A 17,723-nucleotide genomic window follows, 5' to 3' on the forward strand; every position below is an offset into this window, starting at 1 on the left:
TCTAATACCCTGGAAGATGAAATAATAATGATTTGATTCTGCTAGATTTGTTGTCAATATGGTGGCCGTGTGTGCATGGATACAAACAAAAGTAGTCTTTGTAGTGGGTCTCAGAGCAATCAAAATACAATGAACTGGCAAGCAGAAGAGAAGAAAGAGCAGAGAAAAAAGTTGAAATGCTTTTTTATTGTGCATCATTCCAGGTTGGTAACCACATATGAACAATTATAGTATAAAAATACAAATACAGAATATAAGATAAAATTACTTAGCACTGCAATTTTAGATATTTGTTCTTACTTAAATTAGATAGAATGGACACTCGAGCCAACCTCACTTTCTGGTTAATGGTATCAATCAGAAATTCATTAAAAATGATTGATTATAGATATTTCCTTCGACAAACTGAGGGGTTGGGTTGTTCTTTGTAGTTTCTAGTAATATTCTTGAAGTTTTTCATTGGATTTGCTTTATTTCTTGGCCGCTCCCCAGTGCCCACAAGCATAGATTCTCTCTATTTTGCATATCCAGAGCTCTCTCTCCTAGCTGGGAGCGTTGCGGATGGATGGATGGATGGATGGATGTGCTCTGCCTGCTGGGATTCTTTGTGTTTCTTAACAAGATTTCCTGCTTTTGTCCTTGTCTTTACTTCTCCTTTTCACAGATGCCTCTCCCTTTCTGAGTTTCTTGGCCATTTGGTGCACGGTGCATCTGGTGTACAAACCACACTACCATAGTGATTCATATTCTCCCACATTTTATTCCACTTTCACATCACCAAATTGGCTATAAATAGACATTTTCATTGTTGTTTTTCTACATCACAGCATATTACACTCCTGGGGGGTTATTGCATATATTCACAAGTGCCTCTTAACTTTCAATATGAGCCACTCACATTCTAATATCAGCTCTGGTTTGTTTACTTTTCACATTCCTTCTCATTTCTTTTTCCATGCACACCCATTTGCTTGAAGCCTCCATCTTTGTCCCTCTTGATGTTCCCTTTAACGTATGGATTAGTTGTTTTCTATAATCTAATAGTTCATGATTCATAGAAGTTACACATTCTGGTGGCTAAACTGCAGGCAGTAGATCATCAGCAAGAAGGCCATTAGAATTTGGAAGGACACATGTTGTGAGGCCCAAAGGAAAACACCAGGCCACCATTGTTTGGTTGCATGGCCTTGGTGATAATGGCTCTAGGTAATGCCTCTTTTTGTCCTCTAAATGCTCAACTTCATGTAAATGAGCTATCTAAGACTGTTCACATAAGAACCTGAGTTATCTAACACTATACTCAAATAATCAAACATGTTTGATAGCTGTTTAATGAGCTTCATTGAAGCTAGCCTAAGCACTAAGGTTTCTTGCAGAGAAATTTGTGACTGTCTATGTTGGATGTTTATTTTACTAGCTTGCCATTAACAGTGGACAGTTTTATACATTTCCCCTTTGCATAAAGTAATTTTTACCTTATTTAAGAAGGGTTTCCTAAGCCAAATGACAAAAGGAAAGGTGGTCTCAGAATGTCAACATGTTCATACTCTTCCCTAGAGTGTTAAACTTTTCCAAGGATGTTGTCTTAGAGGTTCTGTGCTTTAATTCTATGATATTTTTGCTAATAACCAATCTAATAAGTTCTGCTTTCTTGCCTTTTTTTCTCTGTTTAACTGCAGCTCTTCTCAGCTCCTGGAAACCCTTCATCTTCCAAACGTAAGAAACATAATTCTATACAATCAAATGGGTATCTTCCTCCCTATACTAATCACAATTTCTTTCACATACACAGATCAAATGGATTTGTCCAACCGCTCCAACTCGACCGGTATCTCTACTCGGAGGCTTTCCTTGCACTGCATGTTAGTTCAACATCCTACTTTTCTCAAAGTTTTCATTCCTAAGCCCATATTTTCTAAAACTGTTCCATGTGATTCTTTCTAATCAGGGTTTGATGTGGGAGAGTTTTCAGAAGAAGGTCCAGATGATTGGGAAGGTCTCGATGCCTCAGCTGCCCATATTGTAAACTTACTGTCTGCAGAGCCATCTGATGGTAAACTTAACAATCTGAATGAATAGTTTTAACAATCTGGGAATCTTTATATATACTAAATTATCTGTTCCCCAACTTGATGGAGAATAAATTTCTTTAATTCAACCATTTCTGACAGTAAAAGTTGGGATTGGAGGGTTCAGTATGGGAGCTGCAATGGCACTTTACTCTGCAACTTGCTGTGCTCTTGGAAAGTATGGAAATGGAGTCCCATACCCCATCTACCTAAGGGCGGTTGTTGGGCTTAGTGGCTGGCTTCCTGGGTCAAGGTATGTTGTTTGGGGGAAAAAATCTCCATGAATGATAAGTGTTCATATAGAATCAAATAATATACTGAAAATGGCATACAGGGGCTTAAGGAATAAATTTGAAGCATCACACGAGGCTACAAGGCGAGCAGCATCGATTCCTATCTTACAGTTTCATGGAACAGGTGGGTATCTAAATCTTACGCATACAAATATACTTCAAATTGAAGATTTCAACCATCAGAACACAGCATTTGTTTAAAAGACATCGATTCTCAAATGTTTAAAGGGGAAAATAAACTGATACATTCAATAATTTCATCGATTATGAACCAAAAAATGCAGCTGATGAGATAGTACCTATGAAGTACGGAGAGAAATCAGCGCAGTCGTTGAGCACAGCTGGGTTTAGAACCCTAATTTTCAAAAGCCAAGAAGGGTACGGTTGTATTCATTTCAAAAGCATAAAATTGAATAAGCAAAATGAAAAGGGTCAAAAGGGTGTTGATTGATTACTGGTGTTTGCAGGCTCGGACATTACACGGTCCCGAAAGAGATGAACGAAGTGTGCAGTTGGCTGAACTCGAGGCTGGGACTTGAGGGCTATCGCTAAACGTTCTTCCATACTCAATTTTCAACTGTAGTAGCTGATAACAAAGAGGACGCTTGTGCTTTTGGTTTGAGTAGGCTATAAGTTTTGTACGTGTTCTTAATTTTATAGTACTGATAATTGGGTTATTTCTGAGTTTGAAAGTTACACTTCAGCTAATTTAGGGAATGAACATGAATTTATAAACAAACAATACTAGTCCCAATACTTTTTAAAGTCATGAGAACTTAGGTTCAAATTTGGACCATATCATACCATTGTGAGAGTCGTGTTCGTCTAACATGGTATTAAAGTCATGCCCTAAATTTAGTCGTGCCAATAAATTGGTAAATCGAACAAAGGACTCCAAAAGAAAAAAGAATTCAAGCCTCCTAGAAGGCAGGAAGACAGTAAAAAATGACTACGACTTCAAAGGAGTCGAGCCTCGATTAAGGAGAGATGTGCTTTGTTCGAGGGGAGGTGTTAGGATGACGAAAGTCCCACATCCATGAACGGGTGATTAAATTAATCTTTTTGTTAATATTAAAATTTATATATTTATAAAAGAAAATTAGTTAGAATTTGAAATTACTTAAAATCATATCTAATCGAAAATAATAAAGATGTAAGTTAGATTTGATGTTCAAATAATAATTATTTTAAAATTATAAATAAAATAGAAAAATATAATTTAATTTCATACTTAATAAACAAATTAGGTTTTAAAATTATATATAAATAAATCATTTATAAAAAATGAAATTACAATATCTTTTTTTAATTTAATCATAAAATATTAAATTTATATGAGTTATAGGTAATAATATTCCATCAAAATTAAAAAAAATAAAAATAAAATAAAACCCAATATTAGTAGTGTTGTTTCGTAGGAATTCTGGATCAATTGATCCATTAGTAGCGTTGTTTACACTCAATGATTTTCCTTTTGAAAACCAATAGAATTTTAAATAATAGATATATAANAAAAAAAAAAAAAAAAAAAAAAAAAAAAAAAAAAAAAAAAAAAATCACCTCTTTCTTTTGGTGTTAGAATTATCGTTCATCTGGTTCATATAAATGTCTGGACAATTATCGTTCATCTCGTTCATACAAATGTCGAGAATCACCTGCCATTACATAAAATACATACACATTAGAAAAATAATTTAATTTTATATTTATATATACATAAGGTAATTATTTTTTTACCAGGAATTTCATTTTTATTGAAATTGATGTTTTGATCTCCACCATTAAAATTGTTTATCTCTATGCTGTATTTTCTGCACGATATTGGTTTCGGTACAAATGTTATCAATCTCGTTCAGATGGACGACGCTATGGTTGTAATAAGTTGCAATATTGTCTATATTAGTTATGAAATAACGAAAATTGATGTTACCTAACCAAAATAAAATAGAATTTACAACGTAGCTGAATACGCTAAAATATATTTAATACTCTCAGAGAGGAGTTGGCTAGAAGACGAAAGGCTTGCCAACTCTTCAATGGATGGAAGACTTTTGAAGATGGAATCCAACTCCAAATCCTGCTATTATAACCAAAAATTATAACAAAAAATAATTTATGTATGAATAATTAAATAAATAAGAAAATAAACAATGTGATTGAGAGGAAAATTTAATTTGTTAATAGATTGGAATGAGTGAAAGTTATGACTTTCTTTACAATTTATAGAAACAATTTCTAATTTATTAATTATATTATTTATTATTATTATTATTATCTCTCAAGATTTTTTATTTATTTATCTTATAATTTTGAAATATTAAAAAAGATCTATTTTTGAAATATTTAAAAAATATCTAATTTTGAAATATTTATTAAAAAAAAATAGTTTTTTAAGAAAATATATTTTAAAAAGAAATTTTAATTTGTTAATATGTTGAAATAAGTGAAAGTTTTATAATTTATAGAAATAATTCCTAAATTATTATTATTATTATTATTTTATTAGTTTTATTATCTTCTCAAGATTTTTTTTATTTATCTTGTAATTTTGAAATATTTAAAAAAAATATATTTTTGAAATATTTAAAAAAGATCTAATTTTTAAATATTTAAAATTAATGGATTAATATATTGAAATAAGTGAAAGTTATGACTATCTTTACCATTTATAGAAATAATTCCTAATTTATTATTATTATTATTATGTATTTATTTATCTTGTAATTTTGAAATATCTAAAAAAGTTCTAATTTTGAAAACTTTATAAAAAATATCGTATTCTTTTAAAGAAAATATATTTACAAAAAACAAAAATTTAATTGGTTAATATATTGAATTAATTTGTTAATATATTGAAATATTAAAGAAAATATATTTACAAAAAAACAAAAATTTAATTGGTTAATATATTGAATTAATTTGTTAATATATTGAAATAAGTGAAATTTAGCTTTCTTTACCATTTACAAAAATAATTTCTAATTTATTATTATTATTTCTAATTTATTATTATTATTATTATCTTCTTTATTATTATTATTATTATTATCTTCTCAAGATTTTTTAGATTCAAAAAAATGAATAAAAAAAAACGAAACCAACTCCATGGAGCTATCACCAAAACACATCAAACTTTAAAAAAAAAAATAGTTGCAGATGGCTATCACCAAAACACAGGATTAAAAAAAAACGAAATCAACTTCCTACTTAAAATCGTTGCAGATGGTTATCACCAGAACGATTCAAAAAAATGAATAAAAAAAACGAAACCAACTTCCTATAGCTATCACCAAAACACATCCGGCTTTAAAAAAAAACGAATAGTTGCAGATGGCTATCACCAAAACACAGGCTTAAAAAAAAAAAACGAAACCAACTTCCTACTTAAAATCGTGTTGCAGATGGCTATCACCAAAACATCAGCCTTAAAAAAAAACGAAACCAACTTCCTACTTAAAATCGTTGCAGATGGCTATCACCAGAACACATCAGGATTGACTGATATTAGTGTATTTTGGCTGATATGGTTGCAGAGGGCTATCACCAGAACACATCAGGATTGGCTGATATAAGTGTATTTACTTTGATATCATGGCTATCACTGAGTATTTACTTCGATATCATGGCTATCACCAAAACACATCAGGATTGACTGATATGAGTATTTACTTCGATATCGTGGCTCGACGAGTACCAAGAAAGGAACGAGTTAATACATGGGGGCTTTGTGCCCTTACTAGCATGATGCGAACCAAAGCCAAAACCTGTGTTCCAGCTTACGTTCGAGCTCAATACGTCGTGATTACTCGACATTGTTGGGGTAGGAAATCCTTATCTACCTACAATGTTGTTAGAATCCTAACTGGTGTTGCTCGAAGCCGAGCATGTATCAGTTAGTTGCTTCTTATTGGGAAGGAAACCGATAAGTCTATTTTTTTTTATTCAATCGCTAATCGTTATAAGAAAAAAATAGCTTAGTAAATTCATACAAATAGTAACTCCAAAATCGCTAATCACTTGTGATGTAATATTCTAAACGAGGAAAAAAAAAAAAAAAGGATAATAAGAGTGGTCGGTCACATTTATTAGGGAATATAAAGAAAAGGTTTAAATGATTGAACACAAACCCTCCATGGAAGATGGGTTTAACCATATCTCTTTCTTCATACTGGGTGACTGAGAACTTATTCAGTCTTCTGATTGGCTGCAATATCATTGAGCTTTTCCTTCAATTCTCCAGTCTACACACGAATAAGAACAATGTCAACAGGGGGCACCTTGAAAATAATGTTGAGTCATGTTTTCTGGGAAAAAAAAGTGATAATAAACCCAGAAATCCTTGAACGATCCTAAGAGAAATGAACTGCGTAGGTTGTAAATTGGATACCTGATGCAGATTGAGTATGATATCAGATCCTCCAATAAACTCTCCTTTGATGAAAATCTGGGGAAATGTTGGCCAGTTGCTGCATACAAAAATTTCTCATATCACAACATATTCATAACAATTTTACTTCTTCGACCAACAATATCACGAGTTTATATTTGCTGTTTGGAAACGTTTTCCAAGCAGCAGATATCATCATACAAACTGTAGTTGATTTAATAAGTCATTCGCAGTTTCGTAGATTATATTTACCTATGCATGACTTAATATTTTTCAAATCAAATATTACGCAGACATGACTTAATCTTTTTCAAATCAAATATTTCGAGATGACTTAATCTCTTTCAAATCAAATATTTCGAGATGACTTAATCTCTTTCAAATCAAATATTTCGAGAGAAAGTCTGGTATCGAAGGGTGCATACCTAAAGGATTTCACAGCATTTTTAAGCTCGGCATCTTCCAAGATATTTCTAGCACTCAAAGGTACGTCTGCAATACTTAAACATATGAGAATCACGGAAAAAGATGACAAGCAACAGAGTGGGGTTGCAAGGATTTATATCCCGTGATGGACACGGAACAAACATTCAACTATATTATTAGAAAATTCAATACAGATTCAACTATATTATTGTAGCAGAAATGAGCAGAAAACCGAAGACCATACAAACAAAATTCATGTGATTATAAAGAAGCAAGATAATGGTATACATAAGCGATCACAGTGCCAGTAATTTGAAGTATTGAGACCATATAGTGATAGTCTACTCTTTACACACATTACAAACAAAGAAAACAGACACAATATTGGCTCAAAACATAGAATTATTAGACCATCAATTTCCGTTCCAGGAGAACAAATAGGTACGTCGCAAAATAAGCTTAACCAAAAGAGAACAGACTCGTTAAAACAAACACACGCACACACAATGAGTACTTACTATATAAATTCAACACTCTAACAGCAAGAGAGCTAAATCCACATTGAGGAGCATCCGGCACCCCTTTCATATAAATCATCACAGGATTTTGCTGTACATCCTAATAACAATACAGAACGAAATTTAGTACTCGTTTTTAAATTCCTCACATCCAACTCACACCCTTAAACATATAACTTTTCTACTTTTTGTCCCTTTTGTGTATTTCATTTAATCAGGAAATTTTCTCTTATCAAAAAAGAATAAGGGGAACGCACATAGTTTCTAATGTGCTTCCTAGATAAATGTTGCCAGTTCTTTCGCAAAAGCATACATACCTGTTCAACAACATCCCTCAAAGAAAGGCTAGAATTCTCAAGTTTATTAGTAGGTTTGAAATCATCATGAGTATCAGGATCATTAGGTACAGTCGTTGAGTATCTCATTCCATGCTGGTAATTAAACCCAGGCACCACCTATCAACAGTTCAAAATGAGGCACCATAATATATCATAGTAAGCTTTGTCGGTCAACTTTTATAATTTGTATGTTGTCTTAGAACTCAAGGATGTACATCAAAATTAAGTCTAAAGTTCTTATATATCATGTTCAAGTAAGGTCATGATGACTTGTATGTCCCCCTACCATATAATTTCACACTAGGGCAGTCATCAAATTTTTTATAAAAAATTTAGCGCAAATATCAAATTGTCCTAATTTGGAGGTTATATCAATTGAAACCCTAAACTGATAATTGTATCGATTTAAACACTAAATTTTTTTATAAGTGAATCAATTTAGGCTCTCCTTAGAATTTCATTTTAAAAGTGTAAATGCCTAACTTTTACACGTACATAAGAGTTTTTTAAATGCAAGATTAATGTAAATTAGAGAAAAATGCGAGAATCAAATAGGTAGTAGCAGTTTTTCATAACAACGAGAAGGCTGACACATCGTTCGGTGTCTAGCTTTGATACCATTTGTAACAGCCCAAGTACACCGCTAGCAGACATTAACCTCTTTGGGCTTTCCCTTTCGGGCTTTAAAAGCCGTCTGCTAGAGGAAGGTTTTCACACCCTTATAAAGGGTGTTTTTTTCTCTTCTCCAACCAATGTAGGGCATCACAATCCTCCCCCCTTCAGAGCCCAACGTCCTCGCTAGCACACCGCCTCGTGTCTACCCCATTCAGGGAACAACGAGAAGGCTGACACATCGTCTGGTGTCTGGCTCTGATACCATTTGTAACAGCCCAAGTACACCGCTAGCCAACATTGACCTCTTTCGGCTTTCCCTTTCGGGGTTCCCCTCCAGGATTTAAAACGCGTCTACTAGAGGAAGATTTTCACACCCTTATAAAGGGTGTTTTGTTCTCCTCCTCAACCAATGTGGAAACTTCAAATACAACAAAACTAATGTGACCATAATAAAGAAAACAACATTTATAATCTAACCAAATGAGATAAAATGAAGTTGTGATCAAGAGTAATAGAAAATACTATGACAAAATAGGCATTATACTTAAGCATACATCTCTAAACCAAGAAAAATAGATAGCCTACAGATCTCTTTCTTCAAAGTCAGGATAGATGTGTGAGATAAAGGGAAGATAGGGATACTTGAACATGGTTCCATGATTTTCAAATGGCATAAAAATGAGAAATAAAAATCTCCACAAACTCACGCCTAGATCAACTAAACAATACAAAAGCAGGACAATAGAACTCAGAGTATAAATATGATAATGTGATTTCCTCAAACCGTACTATTCTGCTAGTGCGAGTAGCTGGAAGACCTGCCAAGCCTTTGAAGAGCAAGCTTGATAATGACTTCGCCATTGTTCCAATTATAATATTCTGTTAAACGAGAAATGTCCAAGTAGATTATCTAAAGTAAACAACAAATTCAAGACTCAGCAAATTGGAGTCAAATAGTAACATATGTCAATGTACAATGACAAAACGAAAAAAGAAGAAAAGAAAAAAGAGGAATGAATTCCTTGAGAAAAACAAAATTCTGTAGGCTTTAGCATCATCCTATAGAAGGAATTACAAGAGGACAGCCAACTCAAAAAAAGAAGAACAAGTTTAGTTATACAATTATTCGAAACCCAATAAATAGAAACGGACATGAATTCCACAAATTATTAAAGGTTAATGGAATGACAAAGATCGTCCAGAAAAACTTAGAATAGCACTACCAGAAACCAGATACAGCTGAATCAACACACTGCTAGGTCGAGAAATGCAGAAATTAAGAGAGTAAAAGAAAGAAGATAAAAATAAACCGGTATGTCGCTGTGAGCCGAAAGAAGAGAAAAAAACTCACCGTCGATGAAATTTTCGCCGGAAAGAGCTCGGCGGTTCCGATGGATAGTTGGGGGATTTCGCCGGAAACGTGGAAGAAAAAGAGATACAGGCGGTTCCGATGGATGGTTGGGGCTTAGCAAAAGGGTTTAGTTTCATACCTTTATACATTAATTGTTTATTTTTTTTGCTTGTGAAATTTTACAATCACATGTATCTCTTCCTATCAAATTACTGTACGCCGCTTTTATCCGACCAATCAAATAAAGAAATGTGTTTACCACAAGTTTGACCACAAATTTTGTATATAATTTTTGGTGGTATCAGAGTAATAATTTAGTATCTACACATTATAAACATTTTGTCTTTATATTTAATTTTTTAAATATATAGTCTGGTAACAATTTAGTTTCTATACGCCATAAACTACAAAATATATATATATATATATATATATATATATATATATATATATATATATATATATATATATTATGGTCTAATTTAAATTATTCTCGTGTTTAGTTTTTTATTTTTTGCATCATTTATTTACAATTTGTTTACCGTAAATAAAATTTTTCTTTAACTCTGTAGTAGACGCGTTTTAAAATTGAGGGTAACTCGAAACGAGGTGAATTGTGATATCCCATGTTGATTGGAGAGGTGGAAACTTTTTCGTTATAAGGGGGAACTTTTTCCTAACGTGTTTGAAAAGATGTGGAAATCTTTTCCATTCCTTTTAAATATTAATATTTGTGAGTGGTATTCAGCTATTAGAGTTTTAATTTTGAATACTTTTAACTGTAAATTTTTATATTAATAATGGACTAAATTAATTAAATACGGTCCTTAAAATGTTTTTAAAATTAAAAAAACACATCATAAAATTATTAATATTTTATTTAAAAAATGTTTTGAACCTTAAAAAAATTAAAAATACATTTTAACATTCTTCTGAAAAATTAAAAAATATTATTATTACGAGTAATATATTTAAAAAATATTTATAAATTTTTTTGAAAAATTAAAAAATATTATTATTACGAGTAATATATTTAAAAAATATTTATAAATTTTTTTTTTTCATATAGGTGGTAATAAATTTTTTGAATTTTATTTTTATAAAGTGGTTAGAATTTCATGAATATTTTTTTAAAAAAATATAATATAAACGAAATAATAATCTTAAAATTTTAAAAATATTATCGAAATTATTTTGATATTTTTTTTTATTTTTTTAAAGAAAATATAAAGTTGAGTAATATTTTTATTAATTTACCAATTATGGTCTTATTTTTTCTTAATATATATATATATATATTTAAATATAAGAATATTAAGGATACGTGTACAAATCGCATAGTCATCAATCAGATATCATCAATTATATGCACGATCGTATAGTATTGCTGCTCGATCTGCTGCTCAAGGTCCGAATCATCGGCAGTGACTTTGTTGAAAGTTGGAAATCCTTCGGAAACTCTCTTTTCCTTCATTCATTTTCTACAGAGAGTTTCCGAATTCATAGAAACGGTGATCGAAAAATGTCTCTGACGAGCGTTAAGATGTCCGAAGATGTTTGGTTTACTTGCCTCACTCATGCATTGTCCACGGAGACTGAAGAAATCATGGGACTTCTCCTTGGCGATATTGAGGTCACTCTCTAGATTTCCACTCTGCAATTTACTATCCCCTATTTTAAAGGTTTTCCGAGTTTGTTTGAGCCCATTCTCCTTCATTTTGCATAATCTGCTATGGCTTCTGCTTTAATTTTGTTTTCTTGGTGTATATTTGTTGGCTTGGTTGCTTGTCTTGGATGTTTATTTGAACATAGGTTTCATTGGTTGCTTTATGTTGGTTTGCTTATTTTCTCTTGTTTTTGTGCACCTTTGTCTCAGTTAATTGATTCCTTGGTCATTTTGAAAAATTCAGGGTGAGGAATGGTATTTGTAGTGCTACCTGTAGAGTCTTCCGACTCCAAATGATGTTTGTTAGAAATGGACTTGGGTTCTTTTTCACAAGAGGTCGTGTGAATTTGTTATGTTAAGTACTGTTCTAGCTCTTGTTAGACCGTCTATATGAATTATGGTTCATTGGCTAACATAGTATAGAGATATTCATTTTACAATTTCTCTCTAGAGTTTGAGAATTTTTGTTTTTTTGTTTTTTCGTTTTTTCATGGCTGATTCTTTATGCTTTAAGCCATTTTCATGACTTTTCTTTCAGGGTGGTATGTTTTTCTTTTTAAAAGGTAGTTGTTATTTCGGTTCTGCGTCTTCCTGACCACGAAATCTTGCAGCATTCAGAAAATGGTAGTGTAACTGCACTAATTTGGGGAGCATCGCCTCAGACGCGGTCTGACAGAAGGAAGGACCGCGTGGAGACTCATCCTGAACAATTGGCTGCTGCATCAGCCCAGGCTGAGATATCCTTCGCTTCTTTTATCTTTATGAAATTCTTCATCTTCTAGACATTATCCTATTCTTCTCAGTTCATGTTGATGCATCCTCTGTAGTGCATCTTCTTTTACTTTATCATTTAAATCCATTATTTGTCAATGGTCTTGACAAATGAAAATATTTATACTATGAGCCCCAGGGAGTGGCCCCATTGGCTTAGGCCTGCGGTCTCTGAGTAACACCTGTCTAAAGACCATCTATTCAAATTTTCGGGTGAGTTTAATAAAGAAAACCTTTGATGTCTCTAGAGTCTAGGCCACCTTAGGGTGGCTACAAACTTTGAGAAAAACAATTACTATGATGAAGAATGTTTTTGTATGGTATGTGTTTAAATTATTCGGGATCTATCAAAGTGGAAAATAGGAAAGAAAAAAGTTCTATTGAACAATCAGTTTCCTAGTTTAATATAGTTTTTTTATTGGTTATAAGAGGAATAGAGGAGGTTGTTCTATGGGGCCTTGTTAAATTTTATGAGTGATCGAATTTCATTGTGTTCTCTACTTTTGAGAGTAGAAAATGGTAGAAACTGATTTTTAATACCAGTGCTAGCTTTGTGAAGCAGTTTAACGTAAGTAGGTTAACTATGCAAATTTCTGTAGGACTTTCAAAGATGAGTAGTTTGTTACTTGTTTTTTTTTTAAAAAAAAAAAAATCAAAATCTGAATGAATCTTTTGGTTATTTGTTCTTCCACTAGTGATTAAATCTATATGAAGTTATTTTTCTTTTTTTCAATATTGTTATATACTTAATTTTATAGAACAGAATGACAGCAATGACTGGGAGAACAACAAGAGTTATTGGGTGGTACCATTCACATCCTCATATTACAGTGCTTCCTTCACATGTTGGTTAGTATTGACTTGTCTATGATGTCTAATTGTAACCCATCTTCGATGAGTTGGTTTTCCATCTCCATCTGCTTTCCTATGTTTCAGGCTTTCTTTTGGTGCTAGGGTGCTTAAGAGTAGAACACTGAAAATTTTGTTTTGAACTTGTTTGTTCTGATGATTGTAATAATTAAAAAAGTAGACCTGAAAATTTCGTTAGTGCAGTTTCTTTTTCCTCTTCATATTCCTTCTGAAAACTAACATTTCATAAGAGTTGGCGGATATCTCTATGTTATATGAGATGCTAATCGACCTTTCATGTCAGAGTTTGGGTCCATTGCCCCCAATCTTGTACATTATGGCTTTGCTACAACTTTGGCTTAGGAGTTTCCTTATTTTTATGTATTAGAAGATGTTATTTTTTTTTATTTTTTTTTGCTCTTCTCAATCAAAGAAAAGAAATTTTCAATCATGAAAATCTTACTTGCAGATGTTCGAACTCAGGGGACATATCAGCTCCTTGATTCTGGGTTTATTGGGCTGATATTTTCCTGCTTTAGTGAAGATGCAAATAAGGTTTGAATAGTTGTATTGCTTTGGAGAATTATCTTTTGCATGTTTGCTAAACATATTTAGTTGGGAAATATCAGGTTGGAAGAATTCAAGTTATTGCTTTTCAGTCCTCGGATGGGAAGCAAAATCACCAATCAAGACCTATTTCTTTGTCTCCTGTATATCGAAATTCAGTGATTGATGTTGAATCTTCATTGAGTTCCTCTGAAAACGTATCAGCAAATGTGGGCTATGGACCAAGGGAGAGTCCTGAACAGGATACTGGTGATTCAATGATTGCCGGAACTCTTAAGGTACAAGTACAACATATATTCATTACAAAGATACCTGAATCTGGATGTTGTCATTCATATAGCCTGCTTAAGTTGAATGATGAGCAGAAGGCTCTGCCAAAGCGTCAATTTTCTGTCACACATGATATTGTAGATAGCATTGTTTGTTTATGGGGAAACACATTTGACTCTTAAGACATTTTGAAAACTTTAATTGGGTACTTGATGAGTTGTGCCCTGGTTTAGAGTTTGAAAACTTACACTGAATAACAATAACTTACTATACTCTTGATGAGTCTCATATTCAGGTACATACCTGGTTGAATTCTCCCTTTCTATCTTTTCTCTGCTCTGATTGGGGGTAAAGCTGGACATCCCAGAATTTTGTATTCATGTATGTAGACAAATCTCGTCAATCAATCTCTACCGATTCGTTTTCATGCCAATTGGTAAACTAATTCTGCAACTGTGTTTTGCTAAAACTTTTGTTTTACACTCTTGGATCACGGATGAGATGCTCTTGCAAATAATATAGCGTACTCATGTTCTGTGAATAAGATTTAACTCCTTCAATTCCAATTACCATGCACCTTGTTGTATCTGGAAAACGTTGGTCCAACTCTACGAAAAAAAATGGGATGATATCACCATCGTAATGTGACATTTTTTAGTTGAATGTTTCTCTGCCATCACATGGAGTACTACTGATTAATTGAAGTTACTTGGTTACTGTTTGTCACCAAGGAGACATCTAAACAAGTTCTCCACAGATAATATATAACAATTCGGTTCTGCGAGTTCAATTTTGTTAAACTTTTTGAAGTGCTGCGCAGTGAACAATTCCCCATGATTGGTGTGTATGACTTTTTTGACTTTGTCTACAGGGAACTGGACGATCTTCGGAGTTGGGTTATTTCTTTGCTAATGCCGACACCAACTATCAAGGAAAAGAGAAAATCGGAGGAAGCTATCTTACTAAGAATGCAAACAGCGGAATTACTGATATCGATCCAATGGACTTGTCTGAAAGTATGCAAGAAGCAATGCACCGCTCAAATATTGAAATGAGGTATGGGTTATGAAGTGCAGATTTCTAGGTGGTTGCTTGTCATACTGTTATCTAAATAATGGTTTTATCTTGTAATGATTTCTCAACTTAGTTAAGTTATGTAGCTCTGCTTTAATAGGGAGTCCGATGTAGAGATTGTCTTTGTTATTTTGTTCTTCTTTACTGAAGTATCGTTCTTCATCGTCATTTGTTTTCTGGAGCTGGCAGACTCTGACTATGAAGTCTAAATCTTGTGAAATTGTTTTCTTTTGCTTCCAGTGCTGCCACATTCTCAAGGAAGGAGATTCCTCTTCATGTTATGCCAACTGCCTCGCTCATAAAGCTTGATTCACCATTAATGTCTTTTACAGATTTACAGCAGGTTCTGTTTGAAGAGGAGAGATCAGCTTATAACCAAGCCGTCTCGTATAATATGAAGTAAATGGTTCTCTCTTTAGTTAATCCATTGGAGCATAGTTTCCTTGTTTATACAAAATGGTTCTGTAATCTATTTGTTATTGACTCTATTCATTGCCTTTTCTTTCCCATAGGGATGGGAAAGTGCATCCGCTGACATTCATACATCACACATCAACATATCAGGCTTCAATGTGCAAGTTGATTGAATATTGGTTAGGTTCACATGCTGCCTCAACCATTAATTTGGGATCTTTTGTTCTCCGTTTGCCTAAAATGCTCATTGATTGGAATTGTTCTTACTTCCCTTTTCATTGTTTGCAGTGTTAGTCCCGTCATAAGTGCGCTTCAGGACCGCGCAAAAGAGAATGAAATTCGGGTATGAATTGATTCCAAAAACTCCCATCTGCATGGATAGATCCCACGGATTTTATGACATGGACTCGAAGGGGACATTTTCTGCGCATTAGTTTTTTGATCTATTTGCTCCGATGAATTCAAAATGTTACTTCATGATTTGACAAAAGAGTATTAGATAGTTCTAATATGTTCTTGAAGGCTGATGATACTTGTTTAAAACAGTTAGCTTTGCTGGCTGAGGAAGCCAGGAATTTGGAAGTTGAGGCTGCAAAAGCAAACGAGTCAGTCCCAGGATCACCTCACCAAGTTCATGGATCTCGAGCAAGTGCTTCGACAACACCCAGGGACTTATATCCTTCAACTGCATCTGTTGGTGCACGAAGTGCAGGAAGCTCTATTCACCAGAGTAGAAAGGGGTTGTGATGATTCTTGCACCAACAACTTGTTTTCCGAATTCCCGAAAGCCCGTATTATAGCATTTGGGTGCTTTTGTGTGCATAAAAACGATCCGAAGTATAGAAGAGAGGTCAAATGGCATTCATTCAAGGTACCAAAATTTCATCTTCTTGATAATAGATACTGTCTAAAAATGGGTTTTGATCGGGTAGTAGAAGCATGCTGTTGAATCCACTTATATCAGTATGGATAAGTTGCAAATTAACAGCAGTCTAGATGTGTATGCTTTCTGATGACCAAAACGAAGTTTCAGCAGCAATGCAAGAAAATTCATTAAAGTGGTCTCTTTTTTTGCTTACCCTATAGTGTAAAGAATAGGGATTAAATGTGCATCACAATGAACACGTAGTTTTTCTGAAGATGAATGTTAGAAAAGAAGGAAGGGTTTTTGGATGATTAGGCATGTGAGATAAAAACAAAGGAAGATGAAAAGGAAAAGAACACAACTGTAAAGTGAAAGAAATAAGGAAGACTTTAAGATAAAGGAGGTAAAGAAAAGATGAAAATTTTAGTGTCATAGGTTTGTTTGGAAAAGCGGCTAAGATTCCGAAAGATGAAAGGTCTTTTAGCTACATATGTTATTATTCTCTCTCTGTCTCACTCTTATGGATTGGGTACCTCTGATGGATGTATTTAATAGATAGATATAGACGTAGTAGTGGCCAATAACTTGAGAGTAGAGAAGAGGGTTAGAAAAGAAAGGAAGGGAGAGGAGGGAGAGAGAGATTATGGAGGATATATAAATAGTGAGTTGGTGGTGGTGATGCATGGAAGTGATTCCCAAGGAGAATCGAATCAGCCTCACTTTCCTTTTTCTCTTTCTCTTCTTTACAGTTTTTGGCCCTCTCTCACCCTCTTCCCCTTTACCCTTCCCCAAGAGAATGGATGCCACTTCTCTCCCTCTCTCTCCCTCTCTCTCTGTCTCTCTCTCACACACACACACACACACACATTTCCTCTTTTGGTGTGTGTGAGAGAGAGAGAGTGAGAGAGCCATTTTATGGATGTGGGTGAAGAGGGAAAGAGATTTGATGGGTGTGGGTGAAAAAGAGAGAATACCATAGCTGTGGGTTAAGAAAGAACTAGGGAGGGAGAGAGGGAGAGAGGGAGAGAGAGAGATGTGGGTGAAGAGAGAAAAGAAAAAGAAGAGAGAAAAGCGAAAAGATGGTCAAAATGAAACATCCAAGACTTGGTTATTCATCACAACCCTTTATTGAAACTCACATTTTTTCCTTTTGAATTTTAATTAAATCCTTTCCCCTTTTTTTTCCTCTTTTGAATTTCACTGTTTTCCCCCCCTAATTTCTCTCTAATTAACATTTATGTACTAAATGT

At 33.5% G+C, this 17,723-nt stretch overlaps 3 protein-coding genes and 1 long non-coding RNA gene across 8 annotated transcripts; 2 read left to right on the forward strand and 2 right to left on the reverse strand.

The window, feature by feature from the left end:
* The first annotated feature begins 595 nt into the window (after window positions 1-595).
* Window positions 596-3,046, forward strand: LOC111790153 (acyl-protein thioesterase 2-like). The gene is made up of 9 exons (XM_023670988.1): window positions 596-916; window positions 1,089-1,206; window positions 1,680-1,716; window positions 1,793-1,862; window positions 1,949-2,053; window positions 2,172-2,322; window positions 2,404-2,486; window positions 2,647-2,740; window positions 2,830-3,046. The coding sequence occupies exons 1-9, from the start codon at window positions 886-888 to the stop codon at window positions 2,912-2,914; spliced, it is 774 nt and encodes a 257-aa protein (XP_023526756.1). The 5' UTR covers window positions 596-885; the 3' UTR covers window positions 2,915-3,046.
* Window positions 2,492-2,986, reverse strand: LOC111790156. Its single transcript, XR_002814452.1, has 2 exons — window positions 2,818-2,986; window positions 2,492-2,717 (listed from the first exon to the last, which is right to left on the reverse strand). It is a non-coding gene; the product is annotated as an uncharacterized LOC111790156 (long non-coding RNA).
* Window positions 3,047-6,277: 3,231 nt separating the features above from the next.
* On the reverse strand, window positions 6,278-10,126 carry LOC111790155 (monothiol glutaredoxin-S15, mitochondrial). Of its 2 annotated transcripts, none has more exons than XM_023670989.1 (7): window positions 9,998-10,126; window positions 9,436-9,525; window positions 8,011-8,148; window positions 7,694-7,793; window positions 7,175-7,241; window positions 6,750-6,828; window positions 6,278-6,603 (listed from the first exon to the last, which is right to left on the reverse strand). In XM_023670989.1, the coding sequence occupies exons 2-7, from the start codon at window positions 9,505-9,507 to the stop codon at window positions 6,547-6,549; spliced, it is 513 nt and encodes a 170-aa protein (XP_023526757.1). In that variant the 5' UTR covers window positions 9,508-9,525; window positions 9,998-10,126; the 3' UTR covers window positions 6,278-6,546. The 2 variants fall into 2 exon arrangements, with proteins under 2 accessions (XP_023526757.1, XP_023526758.1); XM_023670990.1 differs by having other exon boundaries at window positions 9,436-9,556.
* A 1,215-nt stretch (window positions 10,127-11,341) lies between these two features.
* LOC111791427 (lys-63-specific deubiquitinase BRCC36-like) lies at window positions 11,342-16,686 on the forward strand. 4 transcript variants are annotated; one of them, XM_023672757.1, is made up of 11 exons: window positions 11,344-11,630; window positions 12,202-12,205; window positions 12,275-12,400; window positions 13,196-13,283; window positions 13,753-13,838; window positions 13,913-14,128; window positions 14,992-15,176; window positions 15,435-15,593; window positions 15,707-15,787; window positions 15,897-15,951; window positions 16,155-16,686. In XM_023672757.1, exons 1-11 carry the CDS (start codon window positions 11,551-11,553, stop codon window positions 16,353-16,355), a joined length of 1,281 nt encoding a protein of 426 aa, XP_023528525.1. In that variant the 5' UTR covers window positions 11,344-11,550; the 3' UTR covers window positions 16,356-16,686. The 4 variants fall into 4 exon arrangements, with proteins under 4 accessions (XP_023528526.1, XP_023528525.1, XP_023528524.1 ...); XM_023672759.1 differs by having other exon boundaries at window positions 11,589-11,630; window positions 12,282-12,400; XM_023672758.1 differs by lacking the exon at window positions 12,202-12,205 and having other exon boundaries at window positions 11,342-11,630; window positions 15,707-15,792; window positions 16,155-16,333.
* Window positions 16,687-17,723: the final 1,037 nt, after the last annotated feature.

This window comes from Cucurbita pepo, chromosome LG03 (genome assembly GCF_002806865.2).
Source record: "Cucurbita pepo subsp. pepo cultivar mu-cu-16 chromosome LG03, ASM280686v2, whole genome shotgun sequence".
Lineage (NCBI taxonomy): Eukaryota > Viridiplantae > Streptophyta > Magnoliopsida > Cucurbitales > Cucurbitaceae > Cucurbita > Cucurbita pepo.

Bases quoted from the DNA above. Each gene is read 5' to 3' on its own strand.
- LOC111790153 (XM_023670988.1), top strand. From the start codon at position 886: ATGAGCCACTCACATTCTAATATCAGCTCTG. The intron at 917-1,088 runs GTTTGTTTACTT...GCTAAACTGCAG, and splicing joins ACATTCTAATATCAGCTCTG to GCAGTAGATCATCAGCAAGA. The intron at 1,863-1,948 runs GTTAGTTCAACA...CTTTCTAATCAG, and splicing joins AGGCTTTCCTTGCACTGCAT to GGTTTGATGTGGGAGAGTTT.
- LOC111790155 (XM_023670989.1), bottom strand. From the start codon at position 9,507: ATGGCGAAGTCATTATCAAGCTTGCTCTTCAAAGGCTTGGCAGGTCTT. The intron at 8,149-9,435 runs GTACGGTTTGAG...AACTGTTGATAG, and splicing joins CTACTCGCACTAGCAGAATA to GTGGTGCCTGGGTTTAATTA. The intron at 6,829-7,174 runs GTATGCACCCTT...TTTTGTATGCAG, and splicing joins AATGCTGTGAAATCCTTTAG to CAACTGGCCAACATTTCCCC.
- LOC111791427 (XM_023672756.1), top strand. From the start codon at position 11,364: ATGCACGATCGTATAGTATTGCTGCTCGATCTGCTGCTCAAGGTCCGA. The intron at 13,839-13,912 runs GTTTGAATAGTT...GGGAAATATCAG, and splicing joins TTAGTGAAGATGCAAATAAG to GTTGGAAGAATTCAAGTTAT. The intron at 15,594-15,706 runs GTAAATGGTTCT...TCTTTCCCATAG, and splicing joins GCCGTCTCGTATAATATGAA to GGATGGGAAAGTGCATCCGC.